The sequence below is a fragment of the Callospermophilus lateralis genome, chromosome 3 (genome assembly GCF_048772815.1).
Source record: "Callospermophilus lateralis isolate mCalLat2 chromosome 3, mCalLat2.hap1, whole genome shotgun sequence".
Lineage (NCBI taxonomy): Eukaryota > Metazoa > Chordata > Mammalia > Rodentia > Sciuridae > Callospermophilus > Callospermophilus lateralis.
This window is the reverse complement of record NC_135307.1, coordinates 37,177,777-37,198,482: the sequence shown is the minus strand read 5'-3', so window position 1 is coordinate 37,198,482 and position 20,706 is coordinate 37,177,777. Positions and strand designations below refer to the sequence as shown.

At 39.3% G+C, this 20,706-nt stretch overlaps 1 protein-coding gene across 1 annotated transcript; it reads left to right on the top strand.

The window, feature by feature from the left end:
• Positions 1–4,470: 4,470 nt before the first annotated feature.
• On the top strand, positions 4,471–7,573 carry LOC143394619 (granzyme B(G,H)-like). Its single transcript, XM_076849313.1, has 5 exons — positions 4,471–4,561; positions 5,580–5,727; positions 6,230–6,365; positions 6,518–6,778; positions 7,391–7,573. The coding sequence occupies exons 1-5, from the start codon at positions 4,507–4,509 to the stop codon at positions 7,571–7,573; spliced, it is 783 nt and encodes a 260-aa protein (XP_076705428.1). The 5' UTR covers positions 4,471–4,506.
• The last annotated feature ends 13,133 nt before the right edge of the window (positions 7,574–20,706 follow it).

Genomic DNA, 20,706 nt, shown 5'->3' with positions numbered 1-20,706 from the left:
AATATACCATCTATCAAAATTCCAGTGGCTTTTGCTTCTGAAATCAAAAAGATAATGCAATGGAATTGCAAGAATACCCAAAAAGCAAAAACAGTATTGAAAAAGAAAAAAGTTAAAGGACTTCCAATTCTCAAAACTTACTATAAGTTATAATAATCAAAATATGGTGGTACTGGTATAAAGAGACATATGAGCCAATGAAATGGAATTGAGGTTCAGAAATAACCCAACATTTATAGCCAATTGATCTTTAATAAAAGTGGTCAAGGAAGTTTTCACCATTCAGTGAAGAAAGAATAATATCTTCAATAAAAGGAACTGGGACAACGGAACAACCACAGGCAAAAGAATATGATGAACCTCCAGCTCACTCCATGCTTCATAATTAACTCAGAATAGATCAACAGACTATGTAATAGTTAAAAACATAAAACTCTTAGAAGAAATCCTCAGGGAAATCTTCATGCCCTTCTGATTTGACAATGGATTCTTGGGTCTGACACCAACAGAACAAACAAACCATGAAATAAATAAGTTGGACTTCACAAAAATCTTGTGTATTAAATGACAGCATTGAAAATGAAAAGTCAACCAGCAGAAAGGGAAAAAATGCTTTAAAATCACAGAAAAATCAGGATGGTTGCATATTCCATCTATACAAGAAGAAACACTAGTGTGTTATTCCTACCCTGGGAAATAGCCTTGAATAATTAGGAAAAATAACACCTGAAAGTAATAAAATCATTTACAGCACTTTCTAGAATAAAGACTTTTAAAAGAGTTTGGTATCCATGACATATGAAGAACTCTGATAACTCAACAGTAAAACACCAAACAATGTAATTTTTTAAATGGGCCTAGGGCTTGAGTTAACATCTTTCCAAAGAAGATATGCAAATGAACACTCAAAAAGGGGCACAACATTATTAGTCATGAAGGAAATGCAAATCAAAACCAAAGTGTCACCCCACTTCACACCACTACAACAAGTATAATAACAATAACAAGCAAGTAGAGAAATAGGAACCCTCATACATTGTGGGTTGGAATGTAAAATGGCGCAGCTACTGTGGACAATGCTTTGGTTCCTCAAGAATTTCAACAGAAATTCCGTTCCTAGATATGTATCCAAGAGAAAGAAAGAAAGAAAAACACTGGGCAACAGAAATTTGTAAACAAATGTTTATCGCTGAATTAACCATAACAGCCAAAATGTAGAAACAATACAAATGCTCCTCAAGACATGAGTGAATAAATTGTGTGTAACACAGTTGTCATAGGACAGAATGAAATACCAATACATGCTATGGCTTGGATGGATCTCAGAACACTTATCTAAGTGAAAGAAGCCAGGCCCAACAGATACATACATGATTTCAATTCTATGAAATATCCAGAATATGCAAATCTATAGAGACTGAAAAAGTAGTGGTTGCCAGGGGTAGTGTGGGTAATGGTAGTGTAAAGGGGAAAGTGGAGTTACTGAGAGGCTACAGAATGTCCTGGGGAGATGAAAAATTTGGAATTAAAGAGACGTTGTTCTTGCACATTTTTTTTTTTTAAAAAGAGAGGGAGAGAGAGAGAGAATTTATTTTTAATATTTATTTTTTAGTTCTCGGCAGACACAACATGTTTTGTTTGTATGTGGTGCTGAGGATCCAACCCGGGCCGCACGCATGCCAGATGAGCGCGCTACTCTTGAGCCACCAGCCAGTTCTTGCACATTTTGAATTCATGAAATGCCACTGAAATTGTACACTTTAAAGTAATTAATTGTGTATTCTGTGAATTCCACCTCAATATTTATTTATTTTTCTGCTGTATGGCAAATCAAAGCCAGGGCTTCACACGTACTGAACTACACCTCTAGTCCAACTTCCATGTCTTTATAAATAGGCCATATCCAATGCTTATCATGATCTCTTTTTAATTTAAAAAATGCAGATATTATATGAAAAAAAAGTGTTAGATCACGTAAGACATTAAAGGTGATTACCATGCATGGCGAGAAATCAGGTAATTTTAATTCTTTTTGCTCAAACTGTTTTTTAAATTGTACAACTTTAAGAATTAAATGGATATTAATTTTTAATAACTAGGAAAAAGATACTATGCAAATATTAACTGATTTTTTTTCAGTATTAGGGATTAAACACAGGGCCCTGCATTTGCACAGATTCATTGAGCTACATCTCTAGCCCTGTTTATTTTGAGAGAGTCTCACTAAGTTGCCCAGGCTGTCCTCAATCCTTGTAATCTTCCTACCTCAACCTCCTGGGTAGAAGGGACTAATAGATTTTTTTAAAAAGCATAAAGACAGTGTTTATACTGTAGGGTTGAGGATAAAAGGAAATTGCATTACATGTACAGAATTGTCCCAAGTATTTAGAATATACTGCTTTAGTTTAAACATCTGTCTGTGGGAGACAGAAAAATATGTGTTACTTTTCCTTTCTACTTTCTTTTTTTTAATATTTACTTTTTAATTATAGGTGGACACAATATCTTTATTTTATATTTATGTAGTGTTGAGGATCGAACCCAGTGTCTCACACATGGTAAGCAAGTGTTCAACCTCTGAGCCACAACCCAGGCCCTTCCTTACTACTTCCTAAATTTTCTTGATGACCCATAATAACCACAATCAGAAAGGTAATTCATTTTTAAAATTTCACTGTTGGACCCATTAATTTTTTTGTATAATTTTTTAGTTGTTCATGGACCTTTATTTATTTTACTTATTTGCAATGCTGAGAATCCAACCCAGTGCCTCCACATGCTACCACTGAGTCACAACCCCAGCCCCATTAAGTTTTTTTTTTAAGTAGAGCTTTAATAAATGTAGATGGTTGGCTATTGACAAGGAGGATGTAGAATCATTTATGTTGAAACATATGTTCCTCCTAGAAAGATTGTAAAATAAAGAGAAAACAAAGATGAAAATCATCAGGATTCAACTATTTCTTGATGTAGTTGACATTAGAACAACATGGATTTCAATTGGAGAAGTCTGCACATATGTGGACTATGGTAGGCAGGTGGATTTGTGAAAATCTGGAAAACAAAAGAAGGAAACTCATAGCCTATAATATTGAAAAAATTTAAGAAAAGAGTGTATGATGAATGCATAAAAATGTACATCATAGTCTATTTTAGTATTTGCTACCATTCAATATGCATGAATCTATTATAAAGGTTAAAATTCATCAAAACTCATACACACAAACTTGGATCATACATGATGCCGCTTAGTGGTGGGAAAGGCAAAAAAAGTGAAGAGGCAGAATTAAATGTTGACTTCATGAATGAACTGCAGCACATCCTGGACCACTGCAGTAATTTCATAGCCATCTCCTGTTGCTGTTGCAGTGAGCTCCCATGTTGTAACTCTTTAAAAGCCCCTGTGATGCTGATCATCTCCAGGTGAGCTCCACACTTTCAAAGGTAGATCATATTTAGTTGTTCTTGTAACAGACCTGAGCATGGGCTCAGCTAGAAGCAATCCTTCACTTCCAGTGGAGTATGAACATCAGTATTACCAGTGTCCACTGTGAGCATTCTGTCAAGAGCTTGCCTTTCTGGCCAAACATAGGGGGTATTAAATGGACAATTATTGTCTTTAGCTTCCCAGCATGCTTTTTCATGTCACATGGTATTAGTGACCTGACTGTCCTTTAGGATACCAGCTCTCTTTCATCCTTAGATCAATTGGTTTGGGTGGGACCTAGCCTAGTCTACACTAAGAAGTAGGAGTGACTTGGCTCAGGTCAATCAGAGGATTCAACTCCCGGAGCCTCAGCAACTTGTTAATTTAGGCAAGTGAATGTTCAGTGTGAAGATTTTGCTTAAAACATTAAGACGAGAGGTGGACTCTATCACACTGAGTTTTGGTAATTAATTGAGAGATGTATAAAATCACCCTGGGAAGAAGCCATGATGATGAACAATTTTCCAGGTAGGATTAAATGATGGTAGACTTGCCTTGTTATGGTCTATACTTCGCTCTACCTTAGCCTTACCCAAAGCATGCCCTTCTCATCTTCCACCAGAAGGTCAGGGAAAGGAGACACATCTCCAATATGCTTGGTCCTAGCACAAGAGATGGAGGCACATCTGCTAAATTCATGTCGGCTACAGAAATTACCCTAATGAGCTTAGCAGCAGAGAATAGAGACCATAGATGGTTGTAACACTGGGAACCCAGTGGCCAATACCACATCCTACGGTCTCCACCTTATGCTCTTGGGTTCCTGTTCTGAGCTGGAACAGGTGGTGCACTCTGAGTCATCAGCACCAGGTACTGATGTGGTCTGATTTTCTCACACAACCACTCAGAAGACATCATCAGGCCAGGCAGTGGGGGTAGGGAGCATTCATAGAAAGCCTTCTATTATAAAGCACCTTAAAACAGACAGAAACACAAGATCTCAGGGCCCACTCCACCTTCTTCTGCCCTTGGGGACTAAAAGAGAACAAGGAGGAAGCTTCACAAGCCCTTCTAGGAAGATGCATTTGCGCCTGCTCCTGTTGGCCTTCTTTCTGCCTCCCAAGGCACAGGCAGGTGAGTGACCATTCCCTCCCTCAGAGATCCAACCCTAACCCACAGCAGGCCCAGAATTGCTGTCCCTTCTTCAAACCCCTGATCCATCCTTCTACCCAGAGTCTTCTGAATCCCAGTATCAGCCCTACTGCAGAACCCCAAGGGAGACACTGGGTAAGTAGCAACAGGAACATGGGGGCAGAAGTCTGTTTGGAAGAAGAGCCAGTGGATGCAGACCTCTGCCTAGACCCCATCCTGGTCATCTGGAATGTGGGGTTTGGCTACAAGTGCACCCCAGAGAGTGGAAGGGAGAAAATGTTCAATTCTCCTGGAAAGGGGCAAAGTGGGTCTGGCACCTATGTCTGGGGTGAGACAGGTGCACCCCTTGCCAACTGCTTAGCAGAGAACTCTAGAGCCCAGGTGACCCCAGAAATGTGGAATAACTGTCCCCAGAATACTTCCTATGCTCAATCCCAAGCCATTCTATCCCTTTTGCAAACTCTGTTTCTCTTCCAAGACCTCTGGTGTCTCCCCTGTTTTCTAGTGGGAGCCACTGTGGCAGACACTAACTTCTCTGCTTTCCAGAACCCCAACAGCACTGCCCTACCAACCCTCACCCAGAGACAAACTGGAGCCATTCCTTTGTGCATCCCATGGACTACATGTCAGGCCTAGGAAATAGGACAGAACAACATCTAGAGTAAACTGCAGTCCTGACCATTAGCAAGCAGCCAGTGTCCTAGGCATCACAGCACTCAGGAGGGCCTCAGAAATTTCTGGAAGCAGAAAGCTCCTCTGGGATTTGATTGTCCCTAGAAATGTATGCTCAACTCCACCTATGTAAGGAAGAAAAACTCATAGACCAATACCTGCTTTCCTTACTGTTTTCAAAAGAGGATGTTGAGGCCCCCTTCCTCATCCCCTGCCCAGACTCAGGTCATCCAAGGTTCCCAAATGCTCCACAGTTCTGAAGACATGGAATGTATGCCCACCTGCTGAATTCAGTGGGTGCAAACAAACAGGGTGATTTTTTCTTCAGGGGAGATCATCGGGGGACATGAATCCAAGCCCCACTCCCGGCCCTACATGGCCTATCTTCAGTTTGTTGCTCAAGGTAAAAGGATTAAGTGTGGTGGCTTCCTGATACGAGAAGACTTTGTGTTGACAGCTGCTCACTGCTTAGGAAGGTGAGGACCAGAAAATTGCCCAGACCCTCCTGCAAACATTACACAGAGACCTCTACCTCCTTCTCATAGACACAAAGACACCTGGGAGAAAATGTGCAGAAGAAGCCTTTACGGGTGGGAAAGAGGGTGAGACAAGTCTTATGGTGGGCAAGGCAGGTGACTCAGAGGCACTACTGTGTAAGAAACACCAGAGTGGCCAAGCCTTCCAATATCAAGAGCTGGGAGCTTGCTTTGCTATGACAATGCAAACTAAAAATATTTGCATGTGTTTTCCTGGGCATGATTGAGTCCTGAAAACCTATGGTTCAGATACCAATGGCTTCAGAAATCTCCTCAACTGGTAAGAAGCAGAGGGCACTGTCACTAGCCCAAGGCCTCCTGTCCTCTCTGTTCCCCCTCAGCTACAGCTCTACCCTGGCCCTGCTGTAGCCTGCTCTTCACAGCTCCTAGATGTATTCTTTATGACTCCACATCACCCATGACCACTCCACTCTCTATGCAGGCCAATGAACGTCACCCTGGGGGCACACAACATTGATAATCTGGAGAAGACCCAGCAGGTCATCCCAGTGAAAAGAACCATCCCCCACCCAGACTATGATGATAATTACTTGTACAACGACATCATGTTATTGGAGGTATGTCTCATTCCCTGCTGCCTCTGTCCTCCCTAGTGCAGGTGCTACCCTCCCACCATGACCCTGCCCCTTTACTCACTTCCACTCTGGCCATCGTGGTGTCTAGGCCCAGAGGCCCTTTTCTGAACTGAACTCTTTCTTCTCCCCCATAGCTAGAGAAGAAAGCCAAGTTGAATGAAGCTGTGCAGCCTATCAAGCTGCCCAGGGGCAAGAACAAGGTGAAGCCTGGGAAGGTGTGTCTTGTGGCTGGCTGGGGGAGAATGGACAGAAAAGACAAATACCCCAACACGCTGCAAGAGGTGGAACTGAAAGTGCAGAAGGACCAGGTGTGCGAGCTTGAAGAATTATTAAAATACAATAGTACTATCGAGATATGTGCAGGGGATCCAAAGGAAAACAAAGCTTCCTTTAAGGTGAGACTGAGCGTCTGTCTCTCTTGGCTCTGAGGAGAGGGGTGTTTGGGGGAAGATCTGGGGCCTGGAGACCAGGCAGCATGAGCCTCCCTCACCCAGTTGGCTGTGATTTCTCCCTGGAAAGAGAAGAAGGGTGCAGCTGGGAGTACCTAGGGCCTGCATTGAATGATGCCTGCCTGGAAAGCTGAGCTTGCAATGTTCCACACTGCCTCAGCTCACAGGCATTAGACCTGTGCACCTATGTGTGCAGTTGCTCTCACTAAGTGGCTTATCAGTGCTGGCACCCACCCTGGTCCCTGGGCTCATCCTCCATGCTGGTGTCTGTGCCACTCACCTGCTTCCACAACCTTGAACAATGCAACAGTGGACCCTCACACTTTCATAGGGAGATGACCCAGAACCTGGGGAGCAGGACAGAGGCTGACCCTGGGAGGGAGGTGAAGTAATAACAATGTCCACAGTCAGAACATATCAGCTGAGGGCCCTCAGGGTCCTGCATAGTCCTCTGAAAGCAGACCCTACAGGTCGTCCTTGTCTGAGAGGGGCCTGAGATGGCAGGGAGGATCCATCCAGGAGGATACAGGCTCAGTCCTCCCTCTTCTCTCTTCACAGGGGGACTCCGGAGGCCCTCTTGTGTGTAACAGTGTGGCCCAGGGAATTGTCTCTTCTGGAAAACCAAACAGGAAACCTCCAGGCGTCTACACCAAAGTCTCCAGATTCCTAAAGTGGATAAAGGAAACCATGAAAAGCCACCAACTGCAAGAGACAGACAAAACCACCTCTGTAACTAACTAACTTTCCCAGAACTGAGTCTAGAATCACTCTGGAGGAGGTGCCAACAACTGAATAAATGTCCGTTAGCCATGTGGGAAGTCTGGTTTTTCTTTATTCACTGGCCTTCATTCACAGGGTCTGTGTACCAGGCAGCCAATGACGAAGCTCTGCTGTTTTCTGCTTCTCTCTCCTCTTTCTCCCTCAACACCTGCCTAAATCCCACACAAAGCTGTGACCCAGCTCCTTCCCACCCCTCAAGTATCTCCGGAGCTTGCCTTTCTGCCAGTGTTGGAGCTGGGCATCACCAGGAGAAATTTTGGATGGCTCTTGTCCTGGGTCTCATGGTGAGTTTTCTACCTCCTTCCTTGTATGAGGGGACAGAAAGGAAGGGGAGAGCACCATGGGTCCTGGAGGCCAGGTAGGCATAGCTGAGGTCACTGCTCAAGTACATGGTCCTACCCCCTGGGCACAGGAAGGGCCCTCCTAAACAGGATATTTCTCTCCCCCAGGTTTATCCTTAAGAGGGACAGTCCTTGAATAGCCCCTTATTCTCACATGGAATTACATTCCTTCCTTGCACTCCTCTGAGTTTAGGGTCCACCTTGACCTCCAACCTCATGGCTGCCCATTCTTCTCCATCCCTGCTCATATTCTAAAACTCCTCTCCAGAACACACTGATCTGGGCTGCTCCCTACTCAAATCCCTCCACCTAGGACTCCGAGATCCCGTGGGGGTTCCATCAGGCCTCACCATTGGGGTGCCAGCCCAGCTCATGCCCTGGCAGAGGGGACCTCATTAGGACCAGGGAAGTGCTGGCACCAGGCAGGGCCCATGGAGGACCTGGCTGGCAGGATCTCTCTCCAAAACACTTGGTCCTTCTTTCACTTGGGCACAGCTAAAGCAATCCATCACTTTCAGCTTGGTGTCCTCCCATGTTCTCAAGGTCCACTGGCCACCTGACCACTCAGCAGCCTAAGCTTCTTTCAGCTTGTCCCTCTTGGTCGTGGCTAGCCTGCAGCCTGAGACTCCCTGCTAGGCTTTATCAGTTGTGAAAATTCCATAGAAGAGTGCCTTTCTGAAGAAGGACTGTAAAATACAGCTTTTCCCTTCGATCACACTTATTGAGCACTCCATAATGGCCAGAACTTGGGGATATACTGTTAACATGGTAACAGACCTAAATGGAATGGACAGTGTTGGAGACTTTCCAAATTGTCCTGCTCCACCCTCCCTATCAGTCCATAAGGCATAGACCTATGGGAGAAATACATTAGATTTCAGAATTCATATCTTAGTTTTATTTCTAGTTACAGGCAATATGAATACAATATTGCATGATGCTCTAGGACAAAGACTATGAAATTTGGAAGTGGCTTTCATCATTATGTTTGTGGATGTGAAGCTGCTGAACTATTCACCAGAGCATCCTTCTTAGGAGAGAGGGAAACAAATAGGGAAGATTACCAGGGCAAACTTACTTTCATTTGTATTCAAAGTAGTGGATATAAACGCCAGTGTACAATTCACATTGAAGGAGACACACACACATCCAGTTGGACTGCTCAGAAACATAATCCCTGTCATTACTGTACCCCTGCCATACAGAACAACATGAATCAGGGAGACTCCTGGGGCCTGGGAAAATGGAAACATGGCTCTAATATTCAGGCCATCATGGTTACTGCTCCCATCCATGTCCCCAGTGCCACCTGGGAGTCTCTTTGGTGGGAAATTCTTGTCTTGGAGATCATAGATACAGTGTGTAACTTTTTATTAAATAAAGGTATACCTATGTAGGGCTAACTCCACAGCCCTGGATCAGGGTCTGTCCATCCATATAGGGCACTGGAAGTTCTACCTCTAGATTAATGCCCCCTTGTACCAAATACATATACAACTTTATACTCCTTTGTGACATGAAGTCAAATCTACCCTTTCAATCATGTAACTCTCAAAGATATGCCCTTTTCCATCCCTTTATGTACAAATCATTCTGCCACACAATCATAATGATCTGCTATAAGGAAAAAACAATGGATGTCACACAGCTTCGCATTTGGGACTGAAAGAAACTCCTGCATCTAAGACATGCTAAGAACAGGTTTCTGCATTGGAAAAAAAGAATATACAGAAGGAAAACCAAACAAAAATATAGTATTTAGAAAAGTGTCTTGGTCATGTGCCTACATATTCAATTTAGAAGTTATCTCCTTTGAGGAAAAAGTTCTGTGGTTTAAAATAACTTTAAAAACCATTCTTGTAGGCCTTTATCCTTCTCAGGAAGAGGAAGAAGAAAGGAATGTCCAGGAAAGGTTAATGACTGACCAAAGGTGTTCACACCAAGCCCAGGTCCCCTCACCACCATGCCAGAAAGGGACCATAAGTGTCTCTAACACTCAGCCTAGGGTGGCTTCCCAGCATCTCCAGGCATGAGATGAGCTGCTTTCTGCTCAGAAACCTCCCTAGAGAGAAAGTCTCTGCACCCTCCTGCAGCTGCTCAGTGACAGGATTTCACAGCACCTTCCTCTAGTAGTAGAAACCACCCAGAGGCACAAGTGGGTGGATTTAAATGAAAATCTCTCTGGTAAAGTTAACTACATAGATAAATATGAAAGGTAGTATTGTTGTATTTTTGGCCTCTAGATCCTCTTTTTCTCCTAAAATATTTAAAAAGAAAAAATGCATGAAATAGTGTTAATTGGCACACAGTACATTAGGACATAATTTGTGATGATGACAAAGAGCGGTATGGATCTGGATAGGAGCAGAGTTAAGGTGTGTTGTTGAAGCTACATTGGTATTAATTCAACAACATCAGTATACCTGTAGGATATTCACTGTACATTCTATAGTAACCATTAAGAAAGTAACTTAAAAATATACTCAGAAAAGTAAACAAATCATTCAAAATTGAACATTTAAAAAATCCACCACAAAAGAAAGCAATATTGGATGAATTGAGGAGCAAAAAATATATGACATAAAAAACACATAGCAAAATGGCAGGAAAAAAGTTTCTCATTATCAATAATCACTTCAGTGTAAATGGACTAAACTCAGCAATTCAAAATCAGGGATTGGAAAAAGAGATTAAAACTATGATCTGACTATATGCTGCTTTTGAGACTTACCTTAAATGCTACTATATAACAAGGGTGAAAATGAAAGAACAGGAAAAGATATTCCATGCAAAATTATCTAAAAAGAGCTGGGGTGGCTATGTTAACATCAGACAAAATAGACTGTAAAATAAATCATATTAAAAGACACAAAGAACACTGCATATTGAATAAAAGTCAATACCTCAAGAAGATAATATATATGTGACCTTCAGAGACATATATGCACCAAACATCAGCTCTCCAGAACGATGAAGCAAACATTGGCAGAGATGAAGGAAGAATATTTCATAAATGTCCTTGGGAGCTTCAATACCTTGCTGTAATAGTGGATAGAACATCTAGACAGAAGATCATCAGGATACAGAATTCTAGAACAACACTATAAACCATCGAGACTCTCTGAAAGCAACAGAATGCACATTTCTCTCAAGTACAAATAAAACATTCTTCAGAATACACAACATGTTATGCCATTAACCAATTATCAGTATGTTCAAAAAAGATTGAAATAATTCAAATTCTTTTCTCAAGTCATAATAGAAGAAAGCTAGAAATTAATAACAAAAGGAAAATAAAAGTTCACAAATATGGAAATTAAAATACCCACTTAAATAATCAATGAGTCAAAGAAGAAATCACAAGAGAAATTAGAAAATTCTTTGAGATGAAAGGAAATGAAACTTAACAAAATGGATGAGATACAGACAAATCAGTGCTCAGAGGGAAATGTATAACTGGGAACATGTACATAAAAAAGGAAAGATCTCAAGTCAATATGATAACTTTACACATGAAAGAACTAATAGAAGATGAAATAATTCAGCCCAGCCAAAGGAAGAAAATTGTACAGATTAGAAAGAAATCCGTAAAATGAAAAAAAAAAAATCAAACCACAGGTGGTTTCTTTCAAAAGATAACAAAATTGACAAACTTTTAGCCAGATCAACTCAGAACAAAATGATTCATATTACTAAAGGCAGAAATGAAAGTAGAGACATTCTACCCATGAAACAGATTATAAAAGAACAATTGAACCCAATAAAATTTGATAGTATACATGGAATGCACAAACTCCTAGAAATCCAAAAATTATCACAACTGACTCAAGAAAAATAAGAAAATTGACCAGACCTATAACCAGTAAAGACTTTGAATCAGTAATTTAAAAATCTCCCAATAAATAAAACCTCAGGAACAGAGAGATTCACTGGCAATTACTACCAAACATTTACCTAAGAATATCACCAAATTCTTCTTTTAAAAAAAAATCAAAGAGGGGCTGGGGTTGTGGCTTAGCAGTAGAGCGCTCACCTCGCACGTGCGAGACCCTGGGTTCTATCCTCAGCACCACATAAAAATAAATAAATAAAATAAAGGTATTGTGTCCAACTGTAATTAAAAAATAAATATTGAAAAAAATTGAAGAGGAGGTAGCACTTCCTGACATTTAAAGAGACCAAAACACAGATACAAAAGTCAAATAATTATTTACAAAGAAAAGAAAATTACACACCAATATTCCTTATAAATATACATGCAGAAATTCTAACAAAATTATAGTAAATCAAAGCAACTGCACAATAAAAGGATTACATATCCATAACTAAGTGAGATTTATTCCAGGAATGCAGGACATGGTTCAACATAAGGAAATAATCAAGGTGATACACTCTATTGAGAGAATGGAGAAGCAAGGCCATATGATCATCACAACAGATGCAGGAAAAAAAAACATTAGAAAAAGTCAAAATTCCTCCATGATTTACAAAATTCAACAAACTAGGGAAATGAGACATTCCTTAACATTATAAAGGATGTTTATCAAAAACCCAAAGCTATCATCATACACAGTGTGGGAAGACTGAAAGCTTCCCCCTAGCTTTAACACAAGATGTATATATAAAACACTAGAAAAACCAGGCACAGCAGGAACTTACCTCAACATTGTAAAAGCTATCTATGCTAAACTCAAAACCAACATCATTCTAAATGGAGAAAAATTGGAAGCATTCCCTCTAAAAACTGGAACAAGACAGGGATGCCCTCTTTCACCACTTCTATTACATAATCCTTTTTGACCACTTCTATATAATCCTCGAACCTCTAGCCAGAGCAATTAGACAGATGAAAGAAATGAAAGGGAGATAGGAAAAGGAGAACTCAAATTAGCACTATTTACCAATGATATGATTCTATACCTAGAAGACCCAAAAAATTCCATCAGAAAACTTCTAGAACTAGTAAATGAATTCAGCAAAGAAGAAAGATATGAAATCAATACCTATAAATCAAATGCATTTCCATATATAAATGATAAAGTCTCTGAAAGAGAAATTAGGAAAACTACCCCATTCACAATAGCCTCAAAAAAAAAAAAAATACTTGGGAATCAACAAAAGAGGTGAAAGACATCTACAATGAAAACTACAGAACACTAAAGAATTTGAAGAAGACCTTAGAAGATGGAAAGATCTCCCATGTTCTTAGATAGGCAGAATTCATATTGTCAAAAAGGCCATACTTCCAGAAGCACTACACAGATTCAATGCAATTTCAATTAAAATACCAATGACATTCCTTATAGAAATAGAAAAAGCAGTCATAAAATTAATCTGGAAAAATAAGAGACCCAGAATAGCTAAAGCAATTCTTAGCAAGAAGAGTGAAACAGGTGGCATCATAATACCGAGATACAGCATGGTATTGTTACCAAAATAAACTGTACATTAATGGTACTGAATCTAAGACACAGAGACAAACCCACATAAATACAGTTATGCCAAACTAGACAAACGTGCCAAAAAATGTACATTGGAAAAAAAAAGATAGCCTCTTTAACAAATGGTGCTAGGAAAACTGGAGATCCATATGCACCAAAATAAAAATTCTTATCTCTCACCATGCATAAGACTCAACTGTATGTGGATCAAGGATCTAGGAATTAGACCAGAGACCCTGCGTCTAACAGAAGAAAAAGCAGGTCCAAAACTTCATCATGTCAGATTAGGCACTGACTTCCTTAACAAGACTCTTAAAGTCAAAAAATAAAATAAAGAATCAATAAATAGGATGGATTCAAACTAAAAAGCTTCTTCTCAGCAAAAGAATCAAACAATGAGGTGAAAAGAGAGCCTACAGAGTGGAAGAATATCTTAACCACATGCAAATCAGATAGAGCACTAATCTCCAGGATATATAAAGAACTCAAAAAGTTTAACATATACCTACACCCCCCAACACATACAAACACACACACACACACACACACAAAAAAAAAACAACAACCCAATCAATAAATGGGCTAAGAAACTGAACAGACACTTCACAAACCTGTACAAGTGACCAACAGATAAATGAAAAAATGTTCAACATCTCTAATAATTAGAGAAATGCAAATCAAAACTATGACTTCATCTCACTCCAGAAAGATGACAGTTATCAAGAATAAACACAACAATAAGTGTTGGCGAGAATGTGGGGAATAAGGTAGACTCATAAATTGCTGGTAGGACTGCAAATTGGTGCAGCCAATATGGAAATCAGCATGGAGATTCCTTGGAAATCTGGGAATGGAACCACCATTTGACTCAGCTATTCCTCTCCTCCAACTCTACACAAAGGACTTAAAAACAGCATACTACAGGGACACAGTGACATCAATGTTTATAGCAGCACAATTAACAATAGCTAAAATGTGGAGCCAACCTATATGCCCTTCAGTGGATGAATGGATAAAAAAATGTGGCATATATGTACACAATGGAATTTTACTCAGCAGTAAAAGAGAATAAAATCATGGCATTTGCAGGTAAATGGATGGTGTTGGAGAAGATAATGCTAAGTGAAGTTAGCCAATTCCACAAAAACAAATGCCCAATGTTTTCTCTGATATAAGGAGGCTGACTCATAATGGTGTAGGGATGGGGAACATGGTACGAATAGATGAATTCTAGATAGGGAAGAGGGGGAGGGAGGGAAAGGGAAGAGGCAGGGGATGAGCAAGGATGGTAGAATGTGATGGACATCATTATCCAAAGTACATGTATGAAGACACAAATTTGGTGTCAACCTACTTTATATACAAACAGAGATATAAAAAAATTGTGGTATATATGTGTAATAAGAATTGTAATGCAAAAAAAAACAAGTACATGTATAAAGACATGAATTAATGTGAACACATTTCATACAAAGATATGAAAAATTGTGCTCTCTAGGTGTAATAAGAATTGTAATGCGTTCCACCACTGTCATATATTTAAAAAATTAAAATAAATTTAAAAGAGAAAAGATACAAGTAATGATAAGTGTTGATAAGGATGTGGGGGAAAAGGTACACTCATACATTTCTGGTGGGACTGCAACTTGGTACAACCATTCTAGAAAACAGTATGGAGATTCCTTAGAAAACTTGGAATGGAACCACCATTTGACCCAGTTATCCCACTCCTTGGTCTATACCCAAAGAACTTAAAATCACATACTACAGTGACACAGCCACATCAAAGTTTATAGCAGGTGAATTCACAACAGCTAAACTGTGGAACCAACCTAGATCCCACTAATAGAAGAATGGACTAAGAAACTGTAGTATATATACACAATGAATTATTACTCATCATTAAAAGGGAATAAAGTTATGGCATTTGCAGGTAAATTGATGGAGATGAAGAATATAATGCTAAGCAAAATAAGCCAATTTCAAAAAAACCAAAGGCCAAATGTTTTCTCTGGTAAGTGGATGCTGATCCATAATAGGGGGGAAATGAGAAGAATGGAGAAAATTTGGACTAGGCAAAGGAGAGGATTGGGAGGGGAGGGGGTATGGTGCAGGAAAGATGGTGGAATGAGATGGACATCATTACCCTAGGTACACATACAATTGCACAAATGGTGCAACTCTACATCATGTACAATCAGAGAAATGAAAAGCTGTGCTCAATTTGTGTACAATTAATTGAAATGCATTCAGTTGTTATGTATAACTAATTACAACATGCTAAGAGCCATAGCCAAGTAGGAATGACGCATGGCATTTTGGGGTTGAAAGGTGACCCTGCTCAGGGATTAGGGTGGCTCTGGGTTTAGGGTGGATCCTGCTGGGAATAGGGCAGCTCCAGGATTAGGGCATATCCTGCTGCCTCAGGGGCCCGCTCTTTGGAGTTCCCGTTGAGTTCTCGCGGGGTTCTGAGAGAATTGGCACGCGGAGCCCGGTGGAGGAGTGTGTTCCTGGGAAGTGTGTGTAGAGTGTCGGTGAGAGTTCGGGAATAAAGAGTTGCTGTTTGAATCTACAAGGTTTTGTGGTGGCTCAGTTATTTTGTGCCCAGTCAGACTGCGGCAACAACAAAATTTAAAAGTTTAAAAAAGACAGTATATAAAGAAAATATCAAAGACCCAAAACAAAAACAGACATAGTTTAGTAAATTAATTCAGCAATTTGAAAGATGCGAGATTAGCTGTTTTTCCATATACTAGCAATGTGTATGACAGAAAAAGGAAATTAGGAAAACAATTTTTGATGAGAACATACAAAAGAACAAAATACCTAAAATTAAATTTCACCAAGGAAATGAATAATGGTGCACTGAAAACTACAATGCACCACTGAACTAAAGTAAAGAAGACATAATTAAAAGGACAGACACATCTATGTTCACAGACTGGAAGATGATATTGGTATATGGCAATACTTTCCAGATTCAATACACTATGAAAATTCCAATGGCTTTTTGTTTTCCCAAATGGAAAAGACAATGCAATGGAATTGCAAGAATCCCCAAGAAGTGCTAAGGCTGTAGCTCAGTGGCAGAGCACTTACCTAGCATATGTAAGGCACTGGGTTCGATCCTCAGGACCACATAAAAATAAACAAATAAAATAAAGGCATTATGTCCATCTACAAACTACAACTACAAAAAATTAAATAAAAATAAATCCCAAGAAGCAAAAAACATATTGAAAATGAAAATGTTAAAAGACTTCCATTTCTCAATTTCAAAACTTACTACAAGTTATAGTAATCAAACATGGTGGTACTAGCATAAAGAGATACACATGGACCTATGGAATGGAATTGAGAGTTCAGAAATAACCTAATGTTTATAGCCAATTGATTTTTAGTAAAAGTGGTCAAGGAAGTCTTCACCATTCAGTGAAGAAAGAATAATATCTTCAACAAATGGAACCTGGACACGTGGTCAACCACAGGCAAAAGAATATGATGAACCTCCATCTCACTCCATGCTTCATAATTAACTCAGAATAGATCAACAGCCTATGTAATAGTTAAAAACATAAAACTCTTAGAAGAAATCCTCAGGGAAATCTTCATGCCCTTCTGATTTGACAATGGATTCTTGGGTCTGACACCAAAAGAACAAACAAACCATGAAATAAATATGTTGGATTTCACAAAAATCTTGTGTATTAAATGACAGAGTTGAGAAAATGAAAAAACAACCAGCAGAAAGGGAGAAAATGCTTAAAAATCACATATCTTAAAATAGTTTGGTATCCATGACATATGAAGAACTCTAATAACTCAACAATGGAAAATCAAACAACGTAATTTTTGAAATGGGTATAGGGCTCGAGTTAACATCTTTCCAAAGAAGTTATGCAAATGAACACTCAAAAAGGGGCACAACATTATTAGTCATGAAGGAAATGCAAATCAAAACCAAAGTGTCACCCCACTTCACACCACTACAACAAGTATAATAACAATAACAAAAAAGTAAGTGTTGGCAAGCACGTGGAGAAATAGGAACCCTCATACATTGTGGGTTGGAATGTAAAATGGTGCAGCTACTGTGGATAATGCATTGGTTCCTAAAGAATTTCAACATTGGATTACCATATGACCCAGAAATTCCATTCCTAGATATGTATCCAAGAGATAGAAAGAAAAACTAATTGGGCAACAGAAATTTGTAAAAAAATGTTTATCACTGAATTAACCATAACAGCCAAAATGTAGAAACAATACAAATGTTCCTCCAGAGAAGAGTGAATAAATTGTGGTGTAACACAATAGTCATAGGACAGAATGAATATCAATACTTGCTATGGCTTGGATGGATCTCAGAATAGTTATCTAAGTGAAAGAAGCCAGGCCCAACAGATACATACATGATTTCAATTCTATGAAATATCCAGAATATGCAAATCCATAGAGACTGAAAGAGTAGTGGCTGCCAGGGGCAGTGTGGGGGATGTAGTGTAAAGGAGAAAATGGAGTGACTGACAGGCTACAGCGTGTCCTGGGCTGATAAAAAACTTGGAATTACAGAGAGGCTGTGTTTGCACATTTTGAAACCATGAAATGTCACTGAAATTATACACATTTTTTCTTTGTTCTAATTATTTAATATGACAAAGAATGCACTTTAACACATCATACATAAATGTAGGATAACTTCTCATTCTGATTGTACATGATGTAAAATCTCACTGGTCATGCAGACCTATATGTACATAGGGTAATAATGTCTGGTTCATTCTACTATCTTTCCTAGTGCCATATCTCCCCCCTCCCTTTATTCCACTCTGCCTTATAGGAAATAACTCTGTTCTTCCCTAGGTTCCCCTGACACACACTTATTGTGAATTATCATCTACATATCAGAGAAAACATTCTGTTTTTGATCTTTTAGAATTGGCTTATTTCACTTAGCATGACATTCTCCAGTTCCACCCATTTACCAGCAAATGCCATCATTTCATTCTTCTTGAAGGTCGAGTAAAATTCTACTGGATATATACACCACGGTTTCTTTATCCATTCACCTGTTGAAGGACATGGAATTTTGTTTCATAGTTTAGCTATTGTGAGTTGAGCTGCTATAAATACTGATGTGGCTGCATCACTGTAGTATTCGGATTTTAAGCCCTTTGTATAAACCAAGGATAGCCAAGTCAAATGGTGATTCCATTTCAAGTTTTCTGAGAAATATTCACACCACTTTCCATAATGGTTGTACCAGTTTGCAGTCCCACCAGTAATGTATGAGTGTCCCTTTTCTCCCACATCCTTGCCAACCTTCACTGTTGCTTGTAATGTCCAGGTTGAAATTGAACACTTTTAAGCAATTAATTGTATATCATATGAATTTTACCTCAATATTTATTTATTTTTCTGCAGTGCTGGGAATCAAAGTCAGGGCTTCACACATGCTAGGCAAGCACTTTACCACTCAGCTATACCTCCAGGACCAATCCCAAATAGTTTTTAAATAGGCCATACACAATGCTTAGCATAATTCCTTTTTAATTTAAAAAAAATGAAGATATTACATGAGAAAAAAATGTGTTAGATCATAGAAGACATTAAAGGTAATTATCAGCCCAAATGCATATTAATTTTAAAAACTAGGAAAAGATACTAGGGAAATATTAACAGGTTTTTTTCAGTACTAGGGATTGAACTCAGGGCCTTGCATTTGCACAGACTCTACCATTGAGCTACATCTCTAGTCCTGTTTATTTTGAAACAGAGTCTCACTAAGTTGCCCAGGCTGTCCTCAATACTTGTAATTCTCCTGCCTCAGCCTTCCATGTACCTAAGAATAATAGATTTTTTTAAAAGTATTAAGAGAATGTTTAAGCTGTAGGGTTAAGAATAAAAGGAAATTGCATTACATGTACAGTATTGTCCCAAGTACAATACACTGCTTAAGTTTAAACATCTGTCTGTGAGAGTCAGGCAAATATGTGTTACTTTTCCTTTCTACTTTCTAAATTTTCTTACTGACACAGAATAACCACAATCAGACAAGTAATTTATTTTTTAAATGCTTGCTGTCGGGCATATTAAGTTTCTTTTAAAAGTAAGACTTTAATAAATGTAGATGCTATATTTATATTTGCTATTGACATGGAGGATGCCTACACTGGAATTACTCATTTTGAAACTTAATGTTCCACCTAGAAAGATAGTAAAATATAGAGAACACAAAGATAGAAACTTAAATCATCAGAATCTAACAATTTCAAGACATAGTTGACCTTTGAAAAACATGGGTTTGAACTGGATAGGTCAGCTTGTATGTGGATTTGGGCGGTGAGGTGGATTTGTAAAAATTTAGGGAAAAAAAGGAACCTCATAGCCTAGAATATTGAGAAAAATAAAGAAAAGGGTATGTCATAAATGCATAAAATATATATATATTTAAGGGTGTATTTTACCATTTGCTACCATTCAGTATGCATGCATCTATTATAAAAGTTAAAACTTATCAAAACTCACACACACAAACTCAGATCATACACGATGCCACTCAGTGGAGAGAAAGGCAAAAAAAAAAAAAGTGAAGAGGCTGCATTAAATCTTGACAGCATGAATGAACTGCAGCACATCCTCATCCACTGAGTAATTCCAAAGCCATCTCCTGTTGCTGTTGCAGTGAGCTCCCGTGTTGTAACCCTTTAAAAGCCCCCGTGATGCTGATCATCTCCAGGTGAGCTACATACTTTCAAAAGGTGGACCACAATTAGTTGTTCTTGTAAAACACCTGAGCATGGGATCAGCTAGAAGCAATCCTTGACTTCCAGTGGAGTATGAACATCAGCATTACCAGTGTCCATTGTGAGCCTTCCTATCAAGAGTATGGCTCTTTGGCCAAAGATAGAGAGGACTAAAAGGACATTATTGTCCTTTGGCTGCCCGACATGCTTTCTCATTTCACATAGTATTAGTGACCTGACTAGCCTTTAGGACATCAGCCGTCTCCCATCCTTAGTTCAAGTGGTTTGGGTGGGTGGGACCTACCCCAGTCTACACTGAGAAGTAGGAGTGACCTGGCTCAGGTCACTCAGAGGATTCAACTCCAGGAGCCTCAGCAACTCATTAATTTAGTACAGTGAATATTTGGTCTGAGAGTTTTTCTTAAAACATTGAGATGAGAGGTGGACTCTGTCACACTGAGTTTTGGTAATTTAATGAGAGATGTATAAAATACCTCTGTGAAGAAGGCATAATGATGAACTGTTTGCCAGGTAGGATTAGAGGATGGTAGACTTGCCTTGTTACT

Bases quoted from the DNA above. Each gene is read 5' to 3' on its own strand.
- LOC143394619 (XM_076849313.1), top strand. From the start codon at position 4,507: ATGCATTTGCGCCTGCTCCTGTTGGCCTTCTTTCTGCCTCCCAAGGCA. The intron at 6,366-6,517 runs GTATGTCTCATT...TCTCCCCCATAG, and splicing joins ACGACATCATGTTATTGGAG to CTAGAGAAGAAAGCCAAGTT. The intron at 6,779-7,390 runs GTGAGACTGAGC...CTCTCTTCACAG, and splicing joins AAAACAAAGCTTCCTTTAAG to GGGGACTCCGGAGGCCCTCT.